General features: G+C 34.9%; 1 protein-coding gene across 2 annotated transcripts in view; it reads right to left on the reverse strand.

Moving 5' to 3' along the window:
• The window catches only part of MAP3K7 (mitogen-activated protein kinase kinase kinase 7), a 75,463-nt gene that overhangs the window by 16,593 nt on the left and 31,294 nt on the right, over nucleotides 1–27,576 (reverse strand). The window contains exons 7-13 of one of the 2 annotated variants that reach the window (XM_059401072.1): nucleotides 27,043–27,171; nucleotides 25,137–25,267; nucleotides 23,253–23,334; nucleotides 20,435–20,565; nucleotides 19,619–19,748; nucleotides 15,984–16,064; nucleotides 6,913–6,977 (exon numbers count right to left, since the gene is read on the reverse strand). In XM_059401072.1, the coding sequence (XP_059257055.1) occupies nucleotides 6,913–6,977; nucleotides 15,984–16,064; nucleotides 19,619–19,748; nucleotides 20,435–20,565; nucleotides 23,253–23,334; nucleotides 25,137–25,267; nucleotides 27,043–27,171 (749 nt within the window). The remainder of the gene's footprint in view (nucleotides 1–6,912; nucleotides 6,978–15,983; nucleotides 16,065–19,618; nucleotides 19,749–20,434; nucleotides 20,566–23,252; nucleotides 23,335–25,136; nucleotides 25,268–27,042; nucleotides 27,172–27,576) is intronic. The other variant, XM_059401073.1, reaches the window with a different exon arrangement.

The following is a 27,576-nucleotide window of genomic DNA, read 5'->3' on the forward strand; positions in this document are numbered from 1 at the left end:
TACCCTTGGTAAAAAAAAAGTACAGATACTATGACATTACTCCTGAGTCCTTTAAACCTTCTTCTTCTTCTGTTTTTTTTTTTTTTTTAAAGAGAGGGAGGGAGGAAGGGAGAGAGGGAGTGGGAGAGAGAATCTTAAGCAGGCTCTATGCCTAACTTGGAGCCTGATATGGGGCTTGATCTCACAACTCTGAGATCATGACCTGAGCTGAAATCAAGAGTCAGATGTTTAATCGACTAAGCCACCGAGATGCTCAAAGGCTAATATTTTAAAGTTTCAAAACTAGTTTTTCCTGAAAACTACAGGAAAAGCCATCATGAGCTAAATTTACATCCATAAATTAACTAAGTAAGTCTTCATACTTCAATAAATTGGTTTTTCAATGAGTAACAATATGCTAAAACGTTCATATAAAAAAACTAAAGAAATATTTAAAAATAAGCCATATTTCTTGAACATCTGAAAAATATAAGGTAATAAATAAGAGGATCACGTAATATTTGACAATTAAAAAATCAAACTAGTTTATGGGTTAAATTTATGTTGCTACTTGCAAACTACTAAGAGAGAAGTTTTAGTTTATAGTAGCTACTAAAAAAATCATTGGTCAAATTCTTATGTTCATGTATGCTTTCAAATTATTAAAACTCATTTGGGTTGCCTCTTTCTTCAAGATATTTATAAAACTTTATTTTATTCCTACACAAATTGTAAAAAGTTTAAGAGAGATGGAAAAACTTGACTTACCACAAGGTTGGATGTGAAAGTGGTTACAAGAGTACAAAAATGCCACACTAAAATTTAAGGCAGATACAAAGCCAAATTTAAACCAGAGGGCAAATTACCATTGGTAGCCATGAAACAGGATTGGACTTTGCCTAGAACTTTATCTCTATATTTATAAAAAGGAATTGGGAGTTATTTTACAGACAAAAATAAAGCTTTGCTTTTTATGTTTCACCTGAATGACTGGGAAAATATTTTAATAAGTAAAAAATTTATGGCCAGTGCTACCATTTAGACTGACATTTAAAAGCTATTTTAAACTTTCAGTTGCTAAAATTATATAAGCATAAAGCACAGAAATTAATGATTTATATGATAATTTTGCTGAAGTAACATCTGAATAATATAAACATTAAAAAGAAACGGGTATCAAATTAGTGATGTGCATTTACATGGGGACTTCCTCCATTATGACAGTCACAGATAACTCAATTAAATCTATACACAACAGGTAATACTGAAAACATTCTTTCTAATCTGAAGGTATATGATCAATCTAATTCTAGCTTCACTATAGTTCATTATAAGGAAATTTTAGAATTTTATTATTCTTATATGGTCTTTAAATTCTCCAAAAGAAAGGTATACTATGAACCAGGAATTATTTAAAACTATTATGTAAACCTCTGACTTAGAGCTTCAACAGAAAATTATCTATACTGAAGGAGGTGCAGACTGAAGACAGATAGAAGTAGTAGTATAATAAATGATATTCCTTAAATAAATAACTGATATGTGATAAAAGGCCTTTAATGCTAATACTTTCTATGATCCCTAACACAAACTTCTCCTATAATACAGAAAAAACTGAATGCCAATGGGACTATCTCTTTCCCAGTGCTATTTTTGTTTTCTGGATAGTAATGTATTATAATGAGAGCAAGGAAATAATAATAACCTTGGTACATACACTATGGGGAGGCAGGTGTACGTTATTAAGCATCTACAGTGTGTCTGGTACTTTTACACATTATAAGAACCCCAAGGAGTGGGTGTTATGATCCCCACTGGTATATATGATTGCTGAAGCTCAGGGAAATTAAAGAACCTACCTAGAGTCACACATCTGACTAAGGAAAGTAGATTCTAAGTCCATTAAAAATATAGTAGGCCTGGGGATAAAAATATATGTTTATAAAAAATAAAAAATTAAAGAAAATATATAGTAGGCCTAACTCTTTAAACAATCATCATTGCATCATCTATCTTGAGGTTGTGATTTTCACTGACTGCTATCCCCCCCAAGAGACATCCTGAAAACAGATCTATATATATATATATATATACTCCAGAAGGATTATGCAGACATACACAAAAATATATAATTTTGGTGAAATTTAAGAAAGGCTCACCCAGATATATAAAAAGTAAATCTGTGCAGCCATCTCAGGAAATTTATTATCAAGGTAAATTAGCCTTGCTCAGTAATATGATACAGCTAAAACTCCTCATCATTAAAAACTATTTAAATAATTAATGATGATGTACACTATCATCTTGAAATCAAAGAAATCTAGGAGTACTTTAGCATGCAATACATTCAGTTTTACATGCAAAACAGAATGACAAGAGTGTGTCTGTTTTGGAATCAGATCTGGATTCATAAGTTGGCTATAGCAATTACTGGCAGTACAAGGGAAGACATTTTGGAAAGTTTCTCTAACCCTCAGTTTATTCATCTGCAAAATGAGGAAAATAAAAGTACCAAATTTACAGGGTTATGATTTAAATAACATACAATATTGGGATGCCTGGGTAGCTCAGTTGGTTAAATGTCTGCCCTCAGCTCAGATTAAGATCCCAGGGTCCTGGGATGAGGCCCCTTGTTGGGCCCCCTGCTCAGTGGGGAGTCTGCTTCTCCTAATTCTGCCCCTTCTCCCGTTCATGTTCCCCCCCACACTCTCTAATGAATAAATAAAAATCTTTTAAAAAAATTAGAAAGGGGCGCCTGGGTGGCTCAGTGGGTTAAGCCTCTGCCTTCAGCCCAGGTCATGATCTCAGGGTTCTGGGATCTAGCCCTGCATCAGGCTCTCTGCTCAGTGGGGAGTCTAGTTCCCCCCTCCCACCCCCCGTTCCTGCCTGCTGCTCTCCCCACTTGTGATCTTTCTTCCTCTGTCAAATAAATATTTAAAAAAAAAAACCTAAAAAATAAAGGCCTGACCCGCACAAAGTTGGTGCACAAAAATATTACTGCATTTCTCTAAGTGATCTGGGTGTAAGTCTGCTGTGCTCAAATACATTAGGGGGCTGGGCACTGTCAATACTCTGTAGGCAGAGACCACCAGGGACATACCCACAGTGGGATAATGTGGGGTATCTCTGAAAGGACTGCAGAACTTAAAGATTTGGGGCTTTCGATGAGTGATTTTGGAGCAGTTCTAAGGAAGGAGGGGTGAACTCTAGATCAGCTACTGCCAGAAAGCAGAGGCAATTCTCCAGGGAAGTTAGACTAGAATGAGGATAAAGTTGCAGCTGGTAAAGAAGCACAGTCACTCGCATCAGCTGGGAGACAGCAATGTCTGGTATTTTGTGTATGGCACAGTGACCTTGTTTTTGTCTATGCTGAGACACTAAAAAGTGTTGTTGTTTTGTCTCACCTTATCATAGTCTCAGTATAATCTTGTCTATTGGTGTTCTGAGACATTGTTTATGCCCAGCTTCTAACAGCCCTTGAGGCCTCAGTGTCAGGTCAGTTCTTGGACAACCTGGGGGTACTTTTTTCTTTCTCAGTATGTTTTCAAAGTAAGAGGCCAGATCCACTAAATGTGCTTAATAAGCTTTCTGCCTTAATAAAAACCTGAATGAATTTAAAGTGAGTTTTATGTTTAAGGACACAGTATTTTAGACAAATCACAACTACTGTTAATTCAGAGGTTTGCTTCATTCACTATTCTGCTCAGGAGCAATGGCCGTATAAAAACAACCTAATTTTAATTTACATATATAAAGTCTAAATGATTTTTAAGGTCAGTCTTGAATCAAGAGCCAAAGTATAAACTCCAATCAATTTACTTTCATCTATGAGATATAGTACTAAACATAATTAGTAAGTTCTCTCTTCCTCTGATGACTGTAGCAGGTAGGCAAATTCTTTTCTTCATGTTCTTTACCAATTTCCATGGCGAAAACCAACCAAGAAACAAAATCCCCTATGCATCTGTTCATCTGTTTTATCACCGTTTAGCCAGAATTTAAAACATTTTTTTTTTTTTTTTAGAATTTATTTATTTATTTGACAGAGAGAGATCACAAGTAGGCAGAGAGGCAGTCAGAGAGAGAGAGGAGGAAACAGGCTCCCCGCTGAGCAGAGAGCCCGATGCGGGACTCGATCCCAGGACCCTGGGATCATGACCTGAGCCGAAGGCAGTGGCTTAACCCACTGAGCCACCCAGGCGCCCCTAGCCAGAATTTAAAAAGAACTATACCTTCAATTCTGAAAATCCATATTGTGCATATTTTTTTTTCAAATAATGAATATCATTTTCATGAGTAATTAAAAACATTTAATGGTTGTTTATCCTAACATTTTCAGAGGAAAATGTTTTCACAGTGTATTAGAATTGCTATTTACCATCCTCATCCCAAACTGGCATTTTAAGTTTATGATACACTTAAGTAACTCTGAAAGAGTGGATCAGTTTTAAAAACTGGCCACACAATGGCCATCTATCACCGGTTTTATTTATTTATTTTTTAAAAAGATTTTATTTATTTATTTGACAGATAGATATCACAATTAGGCAGAGGGGCAGGCAGAGAGAGGGGGGAGGCAGGCTCCCTGCTAAGCAGAGAGCCTGATGCGGGGCTCGATCCCAGGACCCTGAGATCATGATCTGAGCTGAAAGCAGAGACCTAACCCACTGAGCCACCCAGGACCCCCTATCATCGGTTTTAGAACAGGTTGCACTGCTACCCTAAAATCCCCCTCACTCTGAATCTTTTGCAGTAGTCCATGACAATTCATGGTAATGACTGTCACACAACTACAGACTGCCTCATTCCAGTGTTTTCCTGCGGAAGGTATTGCAAATGAAAAGGCTAAGAATCATAGTCTCAAGTCATACAGAATTTGTGATGAAGTAACAAAGGCTGGTATGGTGAGGTGAGTCCCAAATAACAGCAATGCCTTCACTACAGAGTAAAGAGAAGAGCACTTGCACTCACACACGCTTCTGAACTGCCTCAGAGCACGCCTCACATTCTCAGTCAAACGGAGAACACTTGGCTAGCATTTCTCATAACTGGAATGTCAATGGCAATAGAAAACAGGGTTAAGAAGGCTGAGCTCATCAAGCCTCTAAGGAATCAAAGCAAATACCAGATGCCAAACTGTTACTAACTGCCCTCACCAACACTTGAAGTATTTGAGGGGGATAAAGTGGGAAATGTCATTCAAAAGTTCTGGGGTTTCACAAAAGCAGATATACTGAAAAAGCAGATATACTGAAAAATAAATGAAATAAAATGACTGTATTCATTTATGATACTTTCAGATTTAGGGTTACTTCATATCATATATAATAAATATATATGTACAATGTACATATGTGTGTATATGTGTGTGTTTGAGTGTGTGTATAGGCATTATGAGAAATAAAAAATATATCCAGATATAAATGAAGATCAACGATATTTATCATTAAATATTTAAGTGCTTTTTGTTAGTTAATTTGATACCTATAAAGGGCTCTCAAATTTTTATTAACAACTAAGAAGTTTCTCTACAATTTAAAAATATTGTTAAAAAAAGGGGAGGTGCCTGTGTGGCTCAGTTAGTTAAGCATCTGCCTTCGACTCAGGTCATGATTCTGGGGTCCTCGAATGGAGCCCTCTGTCAGGCTCCCTGCTTCTGCCTCTTCCTCTGCCACTCCCCCTGCTTGTGCGCTCTCTCTCTCAAATAAGTTAAAAAAAAAAAAATTTTTTTTTAAATTTATAAAAATGAAATAATAAAACACCTTTCTAGAATGAAAAGTACTAGCACATTTTATCATAAATTAAATCTTTGTTTATAATAAATAATCCTATAATTTTACATGAATATGGACCATAATGTGAGATTTTTATTGCTTCAGATGTATGTTGTGCACGTAACACTTAATGTAGGGGCGCCTGGGTGGCTCAGTGGGTTAAAGCCTCTGCCTTCAGCTCGGGTCATGATCCCAGGGTCCTGGGATCGAACCCCACGTTGGGCTCTCTGTTCAGTGGGGAGCCTGCTTCCTCCTCTCTCTGCCTGCCTCTGGGCCTACTTGTGATTTCTGTCAAATAAATAAAATCTTAAACAAACAAAAAAACCACTTATTGTGATAAAACTGAAAATAAATCAATAATTCACAATTTGTTCTCATTCATTTAAAAAATATCACATGAATTATATGTGTCTAGTGTATTGAGCTGAGTAACAGAAAAAAATACTGGCTGAGCTGCTACTTTTATATACTTGTTGGTTAAAACTCTTGTCAGTAATGGCTAAAATTATAACACTGTCTGGATCATTTATAAAGAAAGTGATAAAGAGGTAATAAGACTTTTGAAGAACATCCAGAAATAAAAGATGAAGAAAACCTTACCAACTGTGATAGAAGCCTTTCCAGAATTTATCCATCTGCTTAGTAAATACTGTCTTAAGCATATTTCACAAAAATATAAATCCAGTAAATATGACAAATTAAAAGATGTTGGAGTCATCTAGGTATGTTAGTGATGCCACAGGAGTGACATTTTCTTGGGAAAATATTTATTAGTAAATATTAGTAATTAGTAAAATAGTAAAAATTTTTTTCTTTATCTCGTTGGTAAAAAGGAAAACCACACTAATGACTCACTTTAGAGCCTAAGGATAACAACAAAATGTTAAACTAGGAAGTTGGTATTTCTTTATTAAATCATATATAAAAACATATATATATATAATGCACATGGAATACTACTGAATTAATCAACCTACTATGATAAACTATCCTTCAAGTTAAGCTAACAATGGCACCTACACTTTTTTTTCCCAAAGTATTTAAATTCAGGTGCCAATGAACTTCTCTACCACAATTTTAGATTAACTCATGAAATCAATTCTGCAAACTAATTCTGCAAAATTCTTCAAAGACAGAGAATTCAAATGTTAAGTCTTACCTGACCAGGTTCTGTTCCAGTAACAGTCAAGTCTTGGATGGATCTACGTCTTGGCTGTCCGTTGCCTTTTAAAAGATTAAAAAAAAAAAAAAGTAGAATACTCAGATCTATTCAAACAGACAACAAGGATGTTACTGCTACAGTAGGAAGCTGGAATTTGTTGCTCCTTGGATCTATACAAAATGTTTGTGGGAAAAATAGTTAAGTCAGTTTATTGTTTAAAAAAAAAAAAAAAAAGAGAGAATGTTGTAAGGAAAGGAAGAGAAACAGCTGCAGAGTTTTAACTCAAAAGTTGCCAGCCTCCAACAAAGTAGGTCCTACTCCTACCCTACATGAATAGCTGCTGAACTCTCTTGCACCATCTTCTGTCATGTATTTAAATAGATGAATGTTTGTGGGCTGGGGCTGATGATGGCATCTATTTCAAGGGCCTTACGTTACAATTTCTACAGCAAGACAGCTAGCCAGCAGGTAGTATGACATGACTGGCTTTACCCAACAACAGTACCTTGTTCACTCAGAGCCTAAAAGGATGCTTAGGCTTAAGTTTATTATACTGAGTCACACTTAACCCCATTAGTCTTTGTCAGAATCTAGTAATTTACTACTGGTGAACAACTCTTAATTTCCTACTGAAGAAGAATGATGCTCATTCCATTCTCAAATATACAGCTTATTGAAATGGGCTGCTTTAGGAACTTCCATGCTAATAATGGTTTAATCTAAAATTCAGTTTATGAAAAAATTCTAAAAATATAAGCAAAATAGAATGAATTAAGCAATAGTTTCACTCAGTACTTTCATTTGGGCATAGAGCTGTTTATACGGTATCATTTAAGATGAGAGATCAGCTGTCTAAAAGGAAACACAAAAATATTGTGAGAAACAGCTGATACAATACTCAAAATTCTTTTGACTCTGAAAGCTACATAATTTCTAAACTAGTAGGCAGCTTTGAGAATGTACACTCTAACAGTTTTGGTCCGATTAGCAGAGAGAATTCATTCTTAAAATTTTATATTTCTATAATCCTCAGTATCTTATTTTAAACCAAAGAGCAATATAATTTAGCATCTTAATCCATGTGACCCCATTATTATTTTGTATGTAAACTAAAAGGACCTTACACAGAATGTTTAATACAGTAAAATATGTAGCAAATATAAAAGCTCAAGTTTATAGCTACACTTCAATTTATAAGACATCATTGTTTTTTTTTCATTTTAAACTATGTTTTAGAATTCTCTGCATAATTTTAGCTCAAATTTACTTCAAATTTCATTTCATTCTAAGTTCCAACTTTTTTTAAAAAAGGATTTAATTTATTTATTTATTTATTTATTTATTTGAGAGAGAGAGAGAGAGAGAGAGAGAACACAGGCAGGGGGAGCAGCAGAGGGAGAGGGAGAAGCAGGCTCTCCGCTGAGCAGGGAGCCGGATGTGGGGCTTGATCCCTGGACCCTGGGGCCATGACCTGAGCTGAAGCAGACGCTTAACCGACTGAGGCACCCAGGTCCCCCACAAGTTCCAACTTTTGGATACAAATTAAAATAACACAAATAATAGCACATCTGTTGAATCAGGCACACTAAGATACTCTTGTGAAAGTTTTTAACTCTCCCTGTTTCCTGAGGACAAAAAGATCCCTACCACCATGACTAATAAGCAATTTTAGGCACACTTCATTCAACACAATCATTCTAAAATTAGCTGAGATGAGACAGGCTTATAAAAAAGTGTCTGGAATTCTCATTTCAGATTAGCAACATTTGTGAATCTGGGGAACCACCCAGCACATGTCTCTAAAAATCATTACATCACTACTGCAATAACAACAAAAACAAACTCAAATCTAAGTAGGGTAGAAGGAAGGGGAATAAAAATCTTTAAGGAAGTAGGGTAAATAAGAGGTGGACACAGTTAACGAATGCCATAAAATGAGAAATCTTCAAGCTACAAAATGAGTCAAAGCAAGCATATTAGGCAATGCATTTTAATTAGCATAACCATGGCAGAGACCATCTGGCAAAGTTTAGACAAAGCAAAAAGTACTGTAATCAACAAATACTTGTTGCTCCAATATTAAGTTTTAGTCATAATTTGGAAATGTGAATGTAAAAAAAAAGTAAAACTCCTATTATTGCAAATGAAAATTACTGGGTTGTGTTCTCAGTAAATTTAGCTGGAGTCTGAACTTTTTTTTTGCAATTAAAAACTGATTTAGAAACTCATTCTGTATTTTTTCACGGTTCATTGATATGTGCATACCTATATTACACATGGTAGTATAAATGAAAAAAGTAGAATTGAGGGTCAGTATGATGTCTACAGATGCCTGAACAAGGAATCTGAAACCTGCAAATGATGTCCTGAGTATTTCATTTTATAATAAATTCCGGAACTTTTAGGACTTACCACAGGGAACAAGTGGTATTTTTTTTAGAACAACTTCTCTAAGTAAGAGCAACAAAAGGAATACACTATATCCCTAGCCCATCATAATGTCCCCACATACCCCCTTTTCCCCCAAAGTGTGGCTGAAACAGACACTTTGTCAATTCAGTTGTTTTTACAATTAATGTCACAAAAACAGAATACATCTCTTCAAAAAGCTTCTCTTTGAAATACAACTCATTTACTGAACTGGTATTTGAACAGAGCCCTTTCTAGACACTCCTGTGGCTTTTCTTATTGGTTTAAGTAAGCTCACTGTTTTCCTTACCTTAATTACTCTTATTTTTCTATTTTCCCAACTTCTTTAATATTCTTTTTATGTCACCACTTCCTCATATCAGGGAGATCATATGATAGTTGTCTTTCTCTACTTGACTTATTTCGCTAAGCATGATACGCTCTAGTTCCATCCATGTTGGAAGTGGTGATGCAACATGGGGGCTTAAGTGGGTAGGAGAAGAATCAATGAAACAAGACATTGGGGAGGGTATGTGCTTTGGTGACACTGGACATTGGGGAGGGTATGTGCTTTGGTGAGTGCTGTGAAGTGTGTAAACCTGGTGATTCACAGACCCGTACCCCTGGGGATAAAATATATGTTTATAAAAAATAAAAAATTAAAAAAAATAATTAAAAAAAATTCTTTTTATGTCAAAATCAGCACTACGTTTTCCTGGAGACACATCTCTTGACAAATGTTGGAAATTTTGAGATTCATAAGTTTTGAATATTAAAATATTAATAATTATATAAATAACAAATATAAAAATATTAATATTACATATTAAAACATTTTAATTAGAATTTTTGATTAAAAATGGAATGGTATAAATTTTAATAGCAAAAATATTAAAATTGTGTCTTCATGTGTACAATATATAAAATTTAAAAAATTTGTACAGCACTGTACACTGTTGTGTTATATCACTGCTTCACATTAAATCATGCAATTTAAAAATATATGTTCTCATTTAGGTTGCCACAAATTTCATATTCTTTTATTTCAACAAATTCTGCCTCATTCCTTAGAAGGCCCCTCACGGTGGGTGTTTTTTCTTCCTACCAAAGGAAAGTAATTATTAGTGATACTTCGCTTTCTAACAAACTAGCTTTATTAGTTTTTCGATTACAAAATGATATCTTGATAGGCTACAATATGTAAAGACTACTAAATGTTCTCTTTAATGTTGGTTAGATGAACTTCCTTTTTAATTAGCCACATTTACAGAATTTTATTGAAGGTGAGGTGGCTACACACAACAGAAGCAAAAGTATTTCAGCGTAGCTCTCCTTGGGCCGCAGCGTCCCAAATTCAAAGGTTTCTAGCTGCTAATGACACTATGTGTCCAAGGTAGGAACTTGCCAGATCTACACTTTTTACCTCACTATCTCTTCACACCAGCACTGCACTATTTGGGTGGAAAAACTACAACAATTGATGTACTGAGAGTTAAAGTAATGTTTATGAACAGAATCTACTGGTTCTTGAACTAAATATAGTATTATAAGGTTATATTCTTGTCCTGAGGGGAGAAAGCAAAACAGTGCCCAAGTGCCTCTGAACAGTATCGCAGCCTTTGTACAATCCAGGATTGTACAAAGCCCTCACTGCACTACCCTCCCCCACCCCTCCACTCCCCATCCCCACCAGGCCAATCTGTTTGCCTATGATCTAAGATCTCTGAAACTTCTGAAGGAGGAAAAGACTTAAGTATGAGAAACTCAACTATCCATTTATTTTTGTTAAATATGCTTAGACTCTCCCATATTCTACTTATTCTATTTAACTGTTCATTATACTCATGAAAACAACTAATACAGAGCTAAATAGTCTGGCATATTAAAAGCAAATATTCATTAAACTTTTCTCAGTTAAGATGTCTAAATGTAGTTGAAATCATAAGGACACCTGAAGTTTCTTTCAGCTTTAAGAACAGTATTACAAACAAAAAAAAAATCAATTAAATTCAGGTTCTTCAGGGACCTAGGCATAAACATTTTATACAACTGACTAAGAAATATCTGCACATTCAATCTTTATTATTTATTATATCCTTAAGAACTGCATGTAAGGCAGAAAAATCACCTCTGGTTAAAACACTCTATGATTCCACAATGCTATGCAACATTATTTTAGCCTTATCAAAGGTATACTAAAGCACCACTGTTCAAGGCTCTCAAACAGAAGCACATTAAAGCAATTTTTATCTATGGAATAAATGAGAATTTTCAAGTGTTTTACATTAACGCAAAAATTATAATTTAGTGTAACCTAAGAAATTCAGTACTATTGAGTATAACAGCATAAAAACCGTTTAGACATAAATATTCTATAAAACTTTGCAGGTTACTTTTTAAAAGATGTATATGTACTATAACTATGGTAGTCATACAGCATCAGTATTTGGAAAAATTTACTTTTGCAATATTTGTAAATATATATCATCTTAGGATAGTAATCAATCTGGTATAAACTGTGTGTAAGGGCATTCATATTAAAAAGTAAGGAACTACATAAGACTAATGTTTCAGTGAAATCTTTCAAAGGCAGTATATATGTATGTATTTGATAGTATCTTTTCAGTGGATTTCAAAATGCTTTATTACTGCAGTTGATTTCCTTAAATGCTGTAATTATTCACACAAGGCCTCCAGAGCAGAACTGCTGATTTTTTTCAATTACTGAAACTAAAGCCAGGAACAAAATTTGTATTAACTACCCAGTGTCTTATTCCATGCTTTAAATGGGAAAAGGCTGTTGCTCCTGTTAACTTTTTTTTTGACATTTTACCTGGTGATCTTTGACACCTGGATTTTTGAAAGAAATATAAATGAGGTATTCTAATACTGGTAAATATTATCAAAATGTATTATATAACTTCATTAATTCATAGCCTATTTCATTTGAGTATCTGGGATGAAGATGGGGGAAAAAAATAGAACCTTGGAAGCCTGGACACAAAAAAATGTGGGAAAGTCAAGAAAATCCAAATAGAAGAACCAAATAAACAAAAATTCACATTTTTATTAAGATCTTGGAGGAAAATATAAGTAAATTTAAAGCAATCTAATAATCACTCATTCATCTTTTCCTCAAATAAAATTAAAACAAACAAAAATGAACTGGCTAAAAGGGAGAATTGATAATGTTTTTAAAACTTCCAAGTATTAATGGAAAATATTTATGAAAGTATTTCTTTTTCTGAAAATTCATTTCAATTTATCAGTTTATAATGTTCAATAAACAAATAGATCAGAAAATGGTAGTCAGTTTAAATCCTGAGCAAGACACTTCTATACTTATATTTATTTTGCTTAGGTAGAACACTGTTATTTTGCAGGGCCCTCTTCACAAAATGTCATACTCTACCGGCAATCTGCTCTTAACTACGTGTCACTTGGTAATAAAAAGCCAGATTGATCTATAGCCACTCTTTGTGGCTTAGAGAGAAAAGTAGAAGGGAGTCATCTGCAACAAACATCGCCAACACTTCTTCAGAGCCAGGGTCAATGTAGAAAAAGTATAAAAAATTGTGTAGCTTAATCCACAGGAACTCCTGAGGTATTAAAGATCAATTTTTGCATGACCCAAGTGACTATTACATTAATGAAAGTTATTGTAAGCCACAGATTGCTTGAAGGATGGCAGAATACAAAACAGTGCAGAAGAGCAAGCAAAAAACAAGACTTGAATTTGTTCACCTCTGACTAAGCAGTTCAGTTACTATAAAAATGTATTAAAAAAAAAAAACTCTTTAGAGTAACAGTGTGTATTTTACAATTTTAAAAACTTGGTACATGTAAGAACGTTCAAGCAAGACACACTTTCAAAAAGATGTATTTGTACACTGCCAAAAGTACACATGAAAGTTTTCGTGATGATCAAAAGAACACTCTTAATTAAAAGATGCAGCTCATTCTAAGTACATTAGACTCAGTATATTACACTTGGGCAATGGACAGTACTATTCAAAATACTTATTCATAACAGATAAGATAAAAAAAACTCAGCTATATTTAAAAAAAATGCTTACAAATGGGATCCAGTATTCATGAATACCTGTTTGGATATATAGCAAGAGGTTTGACCACAGAGCTTGTGGGAAATGGACTTTCAGGAAAAAAATTCTAGAAGGTACAAGAAATTTTGGGAATTAAGGATCATCTTCCTTTACAAATTAAAATGGCCATGTAAGACATTTGAAATATTCCCAAAGCATGGGTTATATTTTTATATTTAATTTAATTTAAAAGTACAACTTAAGAACACATTAATGTCTGGCTTTTACGTCCAACTGTTGTTAATTTCAGTGCTTGTATTCTTTTATTAAAGAAAGCAAAACTGATTAATGTTTGGATTATCTAGGGTGGGGGAAGTCACCAAGAATATTTAATAAAATGTGTTACTGAATACCATCTCTATTTGAACAGCACTGTTGCTCTGGCAATTAAGAGCAGACGTAAGGTTTCCTGACTCCAACAAGGACTCAGTGTCAAAAAAGGGTCTGCTGGTCAAAGAGCTCTCTCTAATGTGAACACTAAACAGGAGCAAGGCAGAAATACTGTCTTCTCTGACTCAAACAAAAGAGGAGAAAATGGATGTGATTTGGAGTCAGATCTAGGTTGGGATCCTGGCTATGTGCCTCTGGGAAAACCACTCAAAACCCGTTAGATCTGAGTTCCTCTTTCCTAAAAGAGCTGTAATTTAATCTGGTAACCCACTTATAAGACTGTTGTAGAGGTCAATTAGGATGGTGTACTCTAAACTACTTTACAGGCCACACAAGAGTATTGAAGCAGTTTCTCAGCATTGGCACTGTTGACGTTTTAGGCTGAGTAATTCTTGGCTTTTGGAAGATTATCTGGTACACTGTAGGATGTTCAGCAGTGTCCCAGGGTCCTGCTTACCATATATGCACCTGCCACTTGTGACAACCAAACATGTTTCCAGATGTTGCCAAATATCCCCTGGAGGGCAAATTCATCCTGGTCAAGAACCATTAAGACTATTCTCTTTTTTCTCCCTCATTATTTTGTACAGTACTGGCTATATCATTCAATGCATGTGTGTGTATGTGTTCTTAATGCTTATTCATAAGACATGGCTTAAGATTATACTGCCAAATTCTAAATTCTACTGATTCACTCAAACATTTAAAGTAATCACAGCTTAATAGTATGCATGTTTAAGTGTTCCCACTTCTATAGTCAAAACATTATTCCCTTAAACACTGTACCTTTCAGTACAGAGGTAAAATGATCTCAAGTACTCTGTTAATTCTGCAAGCAGGCCATGACTCAATAAATGAAAATACTATGTGAGAAATGGGTAAACTCTTTTCTCTGAACAGCAATAGTGATGGTGTTACAGAATAAAAGCACTTTGAGAGAATAAAAATTACTTTAATATAAAATGGTTTTATATAGACAGAATGCCTAAGAATTGTATTCTTTATGTTTTATGCATATTTATAACTTATAATTTATAAAGATTTTGTAAGTATCCTAGTTCCTAGCCATGGGAAGTCAGTAACAGTTTGTTTATTTAATAGGCACATATTTATTAAACACTATGTGTGAGGCACTGTGTCAGATAACTGCTGATATCATCAGTAGTAAGTAACAAAGACATGGTTTCTATTTTGTTTTTCATTTTACTAGAGGAGAAAATGACCTCTAGGTTTTCAACTATGATACAATACTATGCTAAAAGCACACTTACAGGCAGTGTATAGAGTGCTGAGGAATTTACCCAAATCATGCCCATGAATATGTGTGGGGGAAATTGTATATTTCTTTTTGGGGAAGAGGTGGAGGAAAACCCAAAGCAGATGGAGAAATAAATGATAATTATGATGACATATATTAACCAATAATGAAGGTTACATATGCCATTTAAGTTTCTGTCAAATGTGGTCATTTAGATTCATCTATGAAATTATTACCATAACAAATAAAAGAAATTTACCAATTTGAGATGCTGAAGTACCATGTGTGAGTTAGGTATAAAAACATGAAATTTGCAAGAAGATTCTCTTGATAGCATGTAAGAATCAGAACTGACCATGATTCTTTGGCAGGATACCATGTAGCTAATCTCATTTGGTTTTATTTTGTTTCTATTTTCTAGGTTAAGGCAAAATGGTATTTAGCAATTCTTTTTTCTTAACTTCAAATTTCACTTGCTACCAACAGAAAGAGGCTTGGATAGGAAGCCTAGAGGGAACCCCAAAAGTAGAAAATAAGGAAGAAAAGGAGCCAAGGGACAACAAATATTTTCAGATAGTTGTTTCCTCTTTCTGCTGGGCGCAAAAAAGTCTTGGTTCAGCTCATCTGCTCATTTAAAAGCAGCGAGCAAGCTGGTAAAATTCTAGGCTAGTATTCTCCCTTCTGGGAAAAGGTTTACTATGTACCTCCTTTTTGGAGATTTAAGGTATCCTGTCAAGTCTGCTTCAGTATATATAAATGTATAGTTTTCAATCTGTCTTCCTAGTTACTGCATGCAAGGTATCTATTTTTATGTCCTAGATGAATTGGAGCAAGAAGCATTTTATAAGTACCAGGGCTCATTATTTCGGTCCCACAGCTATTAGACCACCTGAGTTGGTCTATGATACCTGATACGACGATCTCAGGGACATCCAGAATGTTGCCAAATGAAGCAGTTTTACGGTGGCCCCGTTTAGGCTTGGAATAGGCTGCAAAAACATATATATACAGTATACATGCAAACAACCACAAACAGTAACACAGAAAATGATTAACTACAAAAACAGAATACTTTTCAAATAGTTATGTTAATAATACTTCATGCAGAATGGCATGCAGAACTATCTAACTTTTTATCCATGCTTAGAAAGGGCATGATTTAGGAGAAATAAACTATCAATAAAGATGTTTCACATACTGGTTTTATTAGCAGGAAAAGAAAACAAAAAGGACAGAGACAAACAAAGCTGCAGGGTAATAACAAAGCTAAATTTCAACCATGTTCCCAGAAACAAACTACCTAAGTGAAATCACTGATAAGCGATGGGAGGGCTAGGATGAAAGTGGGAAGGGAGAGAGGAGTTAAAAAGAAATAAGTTGCCATATTTGTTTTAATCACACAAACACAGGAATAGATGTTCAAATCAGATGTTTCCTGAAGTGTGCTATAAAGTAAAATTTGTGATTCAATGTAATTACTGAATTAAAGTGTGAAATGTTTACGCTTTTGTAAATAAATATTTACATATACTTCTATTAAACTGAGTATTTACTGTACTTTCCAAAGTTCAAGGTGCTTTTCCATTAAATGTGAACAGTATTAAAAGCTGGAGAGTATGAGTTTTTCAAAGTAAGACAATCATAAAAAATCTGAACTATATAGAATTCAGTGATGTTCAACAGCATCTGTTCTATATTTAGAGAGGGTAGGATAATTTAAATATGGTTGTTTTTAAGCTAGTGAAATATCACTTCTGTAAGGAATAATTATAAACCAGTGCCTGACTAGAAAATTGACACTAGCAAAGACATAAAAACCGTTATAACGCCACTTCTTTTTTTAGAGTAGCAATCATTATTTAGCAGTTCTAACTTGAATGATATCCTTCAAGCGAAAAGGTTCCCCAAGTGTGAAGATCTATCACTGTGTGCACTATTCATCTGCCACTACACTGAGATGCCCTCACTCCACAGAAAAACACCTGTGATTCAGAGACCAGGAAGGCTTGTTAGTGGCTGGTGAGCTTCATTCAACTTGATCATTTATAAAGATCTTCTGTGTGGCCAAGACTGCCAGTACCCTGCCAATCTCTATTCTTCCCTCCTTCTTAGCAACAGAACCCTGAAGTTACTCAGGACAGCAGTGTTCCCAGATAAAAAATCACAGATCCTTTTTTCCCTTGCAGCCACGAGTAGCCATTTGACCCTATTACTATAGCTGAAGGCATGTATATGGAAGTTTTAAGGGGAACTTCTGGTAAAGATCCTTGAAAGAGTCTGGGCATGGACCCTTTGGCCTTTCCCTAATTTTCCTTTCTTGCTGCCTAAACTGTGGATGTGATGACTGCCGATTATGATAGCTATTCTGGAGCACAAAGTAACCTTGAGGATGGAAGCCACACAAAAGGACTGTGGTCCAGAGACAGATGAGCTCAGGTACCTAATAATCCTAGAGCCTACCTTCAAATTTCTTTATGTGTGAAAAAGAAAGCTTATGTGTTCAAGACACTGTTATTCTGAATATTCCGTTACAGCTAGCTGATTCTAATGCTGATACAATCAGTGTTCATTATTAGATGAAGACAAGTATAGTATGATGGTCCTCTGGAAAACTTCTTTCTGAAAAGAGCTCCACACAAAAGGGAGAATTTTCTATTTAGAAAACAAAACAAAACGAATGAACAAGAAAAAAGACCTAAACAAACAAACAAACCAACCAACCTGGTTAGCTAAATTACAAAATGTGTATGAAAATACATGATACATGAAAATACACATGTATACACATATATGGTTAAAAGACCAGAGGTAAATACACAAAACTGTTAAGTGTTTATTTCTTAGTGGGACAATTATGGAAAACTGTTTTTTTGGTTGTTTGTTTCCATTTCCACATTTCCCATAAAAGAAATGTATTTACTTTTATAATTAGCTTCCCTCTACCCCTGGAAGAACTGAAAGAAAACAAATTAAGCCAGCATTACTAAGCTGAAACCTGGTTAGAAAGAAGGTTACAAGTTCACTCAGGTAATAAAACATATACAATTGACCCTTGAACAATATGGGTTTCATTTGTGTGGGTCTAACTATATGTGATTAAAAAATATATCATATAGTATTGTAAATGTATTTTCCTTACAATATTCTTTTTCTTTTTTTAAAAGATTTTATTTATTTGTTTGACAGAGAGAGAAAGAGTACAAGCAGGGGAAGCAGCAGAGGGAGAGGGAGCCAGATGCGGGGCTCGATCCCAGGACCCTGGAATCATAACCCGAGCCAAAGGCAGATGCCCACCCAACCAACTAAGACACCCAGGCACTCCTATTTTCCTTACAATATTCTTAATAACATGTTCTTTTCCCTAGTTTACTTTACTATAAGAATACAGTAGAAAATACATATAATATACAAAACATGTGTTAACTATTTGTTACTGGTAAGGCTTCAGGTCAATATTAGTAAAGTTCTGGGAGAGTCGAAAGTTACATGTGAATTTTCTTTCCTTTTTTTTCTTTCTTTCTTTCTTCTTTTTCTTTTTTAATGATTTTTATTTATTTGATGAGAGCGAGAGCATGAGGGGGTGGGGAGCAAAGGGAGAGGGAAAAGCAGGCTCTTCACTGAGTCTCTCTTCCCTCACATGGGGCTCGACCCCCTGATCCTCAGATCATGACCTGAGCTGAAGTCAGACACTTAACTGAGTCACCCAGGTACCCCTGGATTTTCATTTATTTATTTCTTTATTTAATTTTATTAGGTTTTATTTATTTATTTATGTAGGGAGACAGCATGAGCCGGGGGAGAGGGGTGAGAGAGGAAGTGTGCGCTCAAGTAGACTCCCTGTCAGACACTCAAATGACTGAGTCACCCAGGCAGGCACCCTACATGTGGATTTTCAAATGCATGGCGGGTTAATTCCCCGAACCTGGGTGATGTTCAAGGGTCAACTGCAATTGTTTTTGTGCTAACCAATGCTTTTGTATTAATCCTTTTAAGAACTGAAAAAATGTAATTTAAATGCTAGCTTTTCCAAGATTGAATAAAATTACCAAGATCTTTTATATAGCAATTAAAAGAATTAGCTACAGCCAACTTAGCTATTTTTGCTACTGGAAGGAAGAGGAGCAGATTGTAAGGCCAAATCATATTTGGATGTAGAGTACATTTTTCTACTAATTTCAAAACAAAGTATTTGCTATTATTTGAAGTCAGCACAAATTCTAGTAGAATCACTAAAAATCCTCTAAAACATTCTGGTTTTGGCAAAATTTCAATTTTCCACTTAAATTTTCAGTTCATGTTCGAGCTGAAAGAATTACATTTGATAAAAATATATTTTATGATCCAAATAATTTTACATGTCATATCTGCTTTATTTGGAACTGGAGAAAAACATATAAATTATCTGCTAGAAGCTTAGAAAGTATCTTGTAAGCCTATTTCCTGCTTTAAAAAATTTTATGACACAAAAAACCCAATACTCCCACTACTGAAACAAAGAAAACTACTCTTTCTACTCCTCTTCAGATTTTTATTTCCTTTTTACCTGTGGTTGCAGCAATCCTGGCTTCTATTTCAGACATGTCAGCACTCATCCTTTTGCCCTCGGAGGTTGGGGGCAAGCTTTCCACGCTGCTCCCACGGGAAGCTCCCAAGCTTAAACGTCCTGATTCACTCTGTTAAAATTATAGGTCAATTTGAATTACTGAAGCTCTTTAAACTGAAAAATCCTGGGCAGCCTAGGATGAGAAAGATATCACCTGAGATCCTTAATGGATTCTGTTCTGTTCTGAAAGAAAAGGGAAGTTTTAAGGGAGAGGAAGCTGCAAGGGTAAGGGACAGCAAGCTCCAGAAAGGGCCTTTAGGAAAGGGCAGTCACTGGAGTTGGGAGTTAAAGGCTACAATTATTAGTTAACCTAAATGCCACAGGTAAGATGGATGAAATCACTTAAAATACTTTAAAACCAATAATAGCAAAAATATATCTGGACAATATGAAATGACAGACTTAGGGCAAACTCCTTTAACTGGGTAGTATAACCAAGAAATAAGCATTTTACTTTTTTTTTTTTTTTTTTTTTTTAGCATTTTTACATTTTTAATTAATAACCATTAAAGTTAGGGAACATCACAGGCAGGGAGCTGCACTGTTGGCAAAGGCAGCAAACATCAGAAGGGAAAATAATTTGATTAGTGATAACTGGTAGGAGAATCTCATTTTATGCCTCTATTCTTATCTGTCTGCTTCTGGAACAAGATTCAGCATTTGTATAATGGAAGATAACAAATAATTTCAGTTAGTATAAAGTTATGACTACTAGTAAGGTCATCACATAATTTTACTTTTAGTAACAAAACAAACCTGTTGCTTTGCCTGATTTTTCAACAATTTTGATTCTAAGCGTTTAATAGTATCATTTGTGGCAGGAACTTGCTCCATATTAGTGTCACTTTTATTACTGGTATTTGTAGAAGCGATGTCCATGAATGAGCCTAGGAAAGTAGAAATATTTATGACTACAGGTTGGGAATAATACAGAGGCTTCATTCAATAATATGAAACTTAAACTCTTTTCTAAACTAACAAGACATGAACAGGAACAAAATAAGACTTTTCAAGCCAATGAAGAAATCCAAACCCATTTTAAATGAATTTTAAGAATAACACAAAAAGGGAACCAAAATGTTTAGTCTTCTAAAAATCAAGGATGATTATAAGGTTCTTAGCCTCAGCTAGTAAATCAGAGCAGCCATTAATCAAAGTTGGGAAGACAACGGGAGAAGTAAATTTGAGGGGAATGTCAGGAACTTAGTTTTTGGAAAATGGGAAGTTTGAGTTCTTATTAAAGATTTGTATATATTTTGACAGAGAGAAAAACAGCGAAAGAGGGAACAAGCAGGGAGAGTGGAAGAGGGAGAAGCAGGCCTCCTGCCAAGCAGGGTGCCCAACTAGGGGCTGGATCCCAGGACCCCGGGATCATGACCTGAGCCAAACTGCAGACGCAGTTCCTATTAGAGGAGTTGGATATAGGAGTATGAGGTTCAGGTCAGGGAGGGAAGAAAATATCAGCAAACAGATGGTATACAGAGCTGTAATACTGGATAAGACTACTGAGGAAACGAGTATAGAGAGATAAGCAAAAGAATATTAATGACTGAGCCCTAGGCATGCTGACATGAATAGGTTGGGAAGATAAAATTACCAGCAAAGGAAACTATCAAGAAAGTGGCCAGAGATAGAAGATGGAAATCCAGGCTAGTATGATATCCAAGAGACCAACTAAAGAAAGTGCTACATAGAAGGAGAAAGTAATGAACTGTGTCAAATGTTGCTGAAAGCCAAAAAAAGATGAGAACTGGGGGCGCTTGGGTGGTGCAGTTGGTTAAGCATCCAACTACTTGGTTTTGGTTCATGTCAGGATCATGAGAAGGAGCCCCAAGTCAGGCTCTGTGCTCTTCAGGGAGTCTGCTTAACATTCTCTCCCCGTCTCCCTCTGCCTTTCCCCCATGCTTATGGATGCACTTGCTTCCTCTCTCCCTCTGAAATAAATAAATCTTAAAAAAATGCTGAGATCTGAAAATCATTTCAATTTAGTCATGTGGAGACAAATGGTGACCTTGACAAGAGCAATTCTGGAGTAGTGGTATAATAAAAGCCTCAATAGACTGGGCAATAGAGAATGAGGAATAGAGAAGCTAAGAGGATGCAAATACAGACTATATATGCCCTGGGAATGATTCCAGTAGAAAGGCTGGTGATACAAGGGGCTGAGGGAAGAACTGCTGCAAAGAGCAGATGGGATATAGGGCACAAGGTGACAAGCTTGCCTCTGGTGAGAAGCGTGGAGAGCTCAGCCATAGTAACAAAAAGAACATAGAGCAGATGGGCACAGATACATAGGTAGGTGGGCAGATGTAGTGGGGGAGCCTCTGGGAGCTATCTTCTGATCATTCCAATTTTTCAAAGAAATAGGCAAATAGGATCAGCTAAAAGTGAGGAGTGAAGAGGAGGTATTTGAAGTTTGAGGAGTGAGGCTAAAGTGTAAAATCAAGTCATCTAGGCAAGAGGAGACAGACTGAACTATAGTACAACTGTCCAGCATCACTCTATCACTAAAGCATTTGAAGACAGTAAACACGTGCTGTCTCTAGCCACATTCAGTTGCACAGTTACAGGCAATGGCAAGCCGAGTGTCAGACTGAACCATCTGTGGTTTAGTTAAACAAGCCTAAGACAAGAAATTATAATAACTATCTGGAAGTAAGTGAAGGGAGGATAAAAGGAAGGATCTAAGAGAACTGTGGCTCAGTGAAAAGACGGAAGGGTCAAAGGCCTGAAAGTCACAGTACTTAAACAGGAACAGAGTTTGGAGGTGGTGGCAGAAACAAATAAAGGAGTTTTAGAGAAGTTCACTTTAGAATTCAGAGCAACTTAAAGGTTTTCAGTAAAAATAGAATTTGGGAAAAATATTAAACCAGCTTAAAATAAAGGTAATTATTTTTGAGGTGAAGGAAACATCAGCAAAATTATTTTTCAGTAAAAATAAAATTTTAAGTACAGGATAAATATATGTGTACATATGCACATGTATCTTTTAGTTGTAATTAAATTAATAAGTGCTTAAAATGCCATATATTTTGAAAAGCACAGTTTTTCTAAGTTAGAGACTTATTTCTACTGTCTCTTCTAATGATCACAAACTACAGAACCCACTACTACTTTGTATTTAGAAAACTAAGGAACTTTGAACTAAAAATAAGAGTTCTTAAATAAGAGTTTGTATAGACTCTTCTATAAAGACCAAAAAGAAGAGTGTTCATGATAAAAAATATGCAGTTTTTAAAATTTACAATGATTTCTAATATTATTTGATTTACCCATATCTGTGTAAAAATGATTATTTTTCAAATAAAGAATGACATTCCCAGCAATACAATATACTATCTTTTTATATTTAACTATACAAGAATTCTAAGACTTGGAAGCGAGACTTTAGTAACTCTTTAATCTGGGTACCTTCCTGAAGAATGATGCACCTGGAAATCCAAATTGCAGTCAATCATATGAAATGAAGAAATTAAAATGCAAATGGAGACATCATTCATTGCCTCTTGATTATAATTTCATGGGAACAGAGGAAAAAAAATCAAGTTATTATTCTTCCGATCTATCCATTTACCTGTACTGGTAGCAGAGTTGCTCTGTCCTTCATCTGAATACTGACAAGGGTACTGTAATGGCTCATCTGCTCCTGGAAAGTACTATATATGAAAAAGGAAACCAAAATTTAAAATTTCTTTAATACAAAATAAATACTGTAAGAATTAACTTGAAGAATACACATTAATTATTTCCTTGTCCTGGGAGGTGAAAGTGGCGGAGATGGTGCTTTATTTTCCCTATGGCATATACTGAATTTATAGAGGTCTAAACTCAGTATATGCCTTAAGTTTGTTAACTTGCAAAGATGATGATAATGTGCTACTCTTTTAAATTTCAACTGTGATCAATGCTGTGTATGTACTTAAGTAGTATCTATTTTACACAGAGCCTAGATACTCCTCAAGAAAACAGCAATATTTTTCCAGAGGAACATATCAAATATAATAGTATCGTTCCTCATAATTAGGTAAAATGTACTTATGTTCTCATAGCACCGATACAAACTTTCAAATTGTTAAAATTATTGTCAGTCTGGCAACTGAGTTTGGTATGTCAGAGAATAATATTTAGAATATTTTGAATATCAAAGACAGATTAATGCTGTTCCTCTATAAAATGGACATACAATATTGGAAATTTTGCTTGTCAAAAATTAAAATTCAGGGGGTGCCTGGGTGGTTCAGTGGGTTAAAGCCTCTGCCTTTGGCTCGGGTCATGATCTTAGCGTCCTGGGATCGAGCCCTGCATGGGGCTCTCTGCTCACCAGGGAGCCTGCTTTCCCCCACCTCTCTGCCTACTTGTGATCTCTGTCAAATAAATAAATAAAATCTTAAAAAAACAACAACAACCTAGAATTCAGGGAAAAAAAGAAAGGTGTTCTTTTCAAATCAGACAAAGTGGATATAAGTACAATTACAATCTGAACAATTTATATATCCCAGTGTTTTAAGGTATCTTTAAGGTATCTTACTATGGAAACTAAGTTGTTTTCTTATAAGCACATCTTAGGGCCTAAAATTCTACATATAGCTGGTACCCACATATGATGGGTTAAACTTTAATCAAATTAGTTCAAGCTTTGTTTGCCTAAATCATTTTCAGTAGAATAAACAAATCTTTGACCATCTAGGAAGTCTACATTTAAGGAGACTGAAAGGTTCTTCTACCGAGCAGAAATTATTCTACTGTTCTAAAATTCAGGCACTTTCATAAGTATGTGAACTTTTAAAGTCAAAGTACCACTTGGGAGATTTGTTAATGTACCAAAAACTAGAGGCCTAAAATTATTCAAATAATTTCAAGTGTCTGCTTATAGACTAAAAAATTTTGATAATCATTTGAAAGGATTCTTCTAAATTAAAAATTTCTATTAAATCCTAGATGTTTAAGTTTTTAATGGTACAAGAAAAGCTAAAAATACGTAATGAAACACCAAAAGATAAAAATCATGAAATACATGTGTCTGGGAATACAACCATTATATTGCCTTACATAAATTAGACTGCTTGATGAAGATTTATCCTCAAGAAAATTTCAAATTTAGTCTGTCAAGTATTAGAGTAAGAAAATACCAAGTCCTGTATAAAGACATCTAATTTAGCTTCTCAGATTACAGATGAGGCAACAGGGCCCCACACAAACACATTTGTTCACTAAATTAAGCAGGAGGAAAAAGTTCAGAAATCTAGTTAAGCTACCCTTCCATTATAAAGAACTAGATTTTCCCCCCAAAATAAGTCTTCTCCTCTGATTATATGAGTAATAAATGCCCATTCTAACTTGGACAATATAGGAAAGTATAAAGCAGAAAACAGCAATATGTCTTTTTCACTTTAAAATCCCAAACTCAGTATATATCAAATTCCCCTAAATCCAAAGCCCCTCAAAAGAAGGATTATACCCGCATCAAGTGAGTCATTATTTTCACAATTTCCTCCATTGAAGGGCGCTGAGAAGGATCTTTAGACCAACAACGAGTCATCAGGCTCTCAATGGGCTTAGGTAAATTTTTGATCAGTGGTGGTCGAGTACCTATAATTGAAAATTAGAAGGGGAGAAAGAATGGATTTACCCAAAGAATGGATTTACCCAAAGAATGGTGTAAGCTTTTTATATGTACTCCCAATACAGTATTTATTTTATAGATCTTGTAATTTAAGATTTATTTTGGAATAATAAAAGTACATTTTTTAATCTATTAGGTTTACATTATATTTTCATGAAGGGGAAGGTACACCTTTTGCAAAGTTAAATTAAAATTTTTATATGTAGTACAGTAGGAGTAAGACTGAGAAATAATATCTCATTTGTTCTAAACATCGTTCTTTTAACAAGTAATAATGGCTTAATGGGTGCTTTGAGGTAATCTTACTTGAACTAGGCAGGTTTTCAGATTCACTATAAAAATTTCAAATGTGTTTGAAAAATCACCTTCCATAACAGAAAAGTCATCAACTATGATGTTATACTCACTGATCTCTAAATGACTCTTTTGTCAGTGCCAGACCTTTTTGGCTGCTGTGAATCCATCACTTCACCAACTGAAAACTGTCAATTTTTGTGTAATTACCAAGATTAATAGAAAGGTCCCTAACTGAAAAAAAGCCTCAAATATAATGAAATCTTTGTAATTTTAACAACAAGCTAGTTCTTTTATTCTGTACTTCCCTGACAGTCAATTATTTACTGACAATTAATAAAAAAACAAAACACATTGTCTTAGTCAATGCTCCAGCTTTCTCTACAATGACATTAAAGGCAGTAAAATGAAAGACAGTACAGGAAACTAAAAAGAACACTTAGGATTACTCATATGATGGTACTGTTTGACAAGTCTATGAATGACCTAGTTAGGCAGGTATTTTTATGATCTGTGGAATAGTGTACTAAAATGCCAATAAAATTTAAATGCCATAATCACAATGATTATAACCAATTGACAGAAATTAAATAATAGAGAATGATATAAAAATAAAAAAGGTTAAGCAATTTCCCTCTATGAAGAGTTTATTTTCCCAAATCAAATGTGAAATAACTTGATTAATGAAGAATATCCTCAGTGGTTAGAAACATCACAGCTACATGTCTAAAAAAAGCAGGAGGGATAAAGGACACTGAGTTCATAAGTCAATGTAAGTTAAAAATAGGGACACTGGGAATCAGGAAGATCTGGATGGGGATCCCAGCAATACTTTACTAATCTAATGACCCTGAGTAACTTCCTTTTCCTCTCTAAGTCTTGGTTTCTGTAAAATCGTATAACTGTTAAATGAAGCAATAACATACTCCCCTTATAAGGATTAATGAGAAGATAAAAAGAAAGCATATGTAAAGCACTTTGTGTTTTGCTTTTATGAATAGCTGAAGTAACAATTCTTATTATTATTCTTTGCTCCCTCAGGAGAAAAGGCTATACCTCCTCAATTACCTTAACCTTGATAAAGATTTTATTTATTTATTTATTTTTAAGTTTTATTTTCTCCACAGAGTCCAATCTGAAGTTTCTCTATCCCCTAGAGAAAGCCAAACTAGGTAGTGGGCTCTGTCTGTCTACTGATGGCCTTTCCTTAATTAGCAGGATCAGCAGACCTCCTTAGCCTTGGGCAAAGGACAGGACCACTCTCAGTACTGCCCTACCTGATTCTGGGGGTGAGAAGGAGGGTAGGAGACTGATGACAGCAAAGTATTCTGGTAACAAAGAATTGGACATTTTAATGTTAGAGGTAAATGGTCTTCTTTGGGGTAGATACAATTGTCCAGAAAGAAAATATACAAAATATATAAAAGAAAAATTTCTTTTTACGAACCGTTATGAACAGCCCACATGATACGGAAAGCTGGGCCACCAATCTCATCAAAGGGTTTCCGACGTGTTATCACTTCCCAAAGGATAATACCCCAGCTGAAGACATCACATTTTTCACTGTAATTGCTACCTAAAGAAAAAGGTGGTATAATTTCAAGACTCTTTTTCACATGACTTACTGGAACAACTGCTTTCATAAATTTTTAAGAATGAGCGCTATGTACAAAAACAGGAGGATGCTGCATGTATAGCTGAGAAATTACTTTCTTAATTTCTTAAGTAACTTAAGTCTCTGCAACAAAACATTTATTTATGAACTGAATATTAATGATGCACTAAAAAAATCCACTTTAGAAAGGTGGTCATTTTCTACCTTTTCATGGAGAGCCACAGGATTTGTCTTTTATTTATTCACTTTCACTTTCTGTGGGGCAGAGTATAAGACATTTGTACTTTCCTTTCATTTTTTTTTTTAAGATTTTATGTATTTATTTCATAGACAGAGATCACAAGTAGGCAGAGAGACAGGCAGAGA

This window comes from Mustela nigripes, chromosome 5, assembly GCF_022355385.1.
Source record: "Mustela nigripes isolate SB6536 chromosome 5, MUSNIG.SB6536, whole genome shotgun sequence".
Classification (NCBI taxonomy): Eukaryota; Metazoa; Chordata; class Mammalia; order Carnivora; family Mustelidae; genus Mustela; species Mustela nigripes.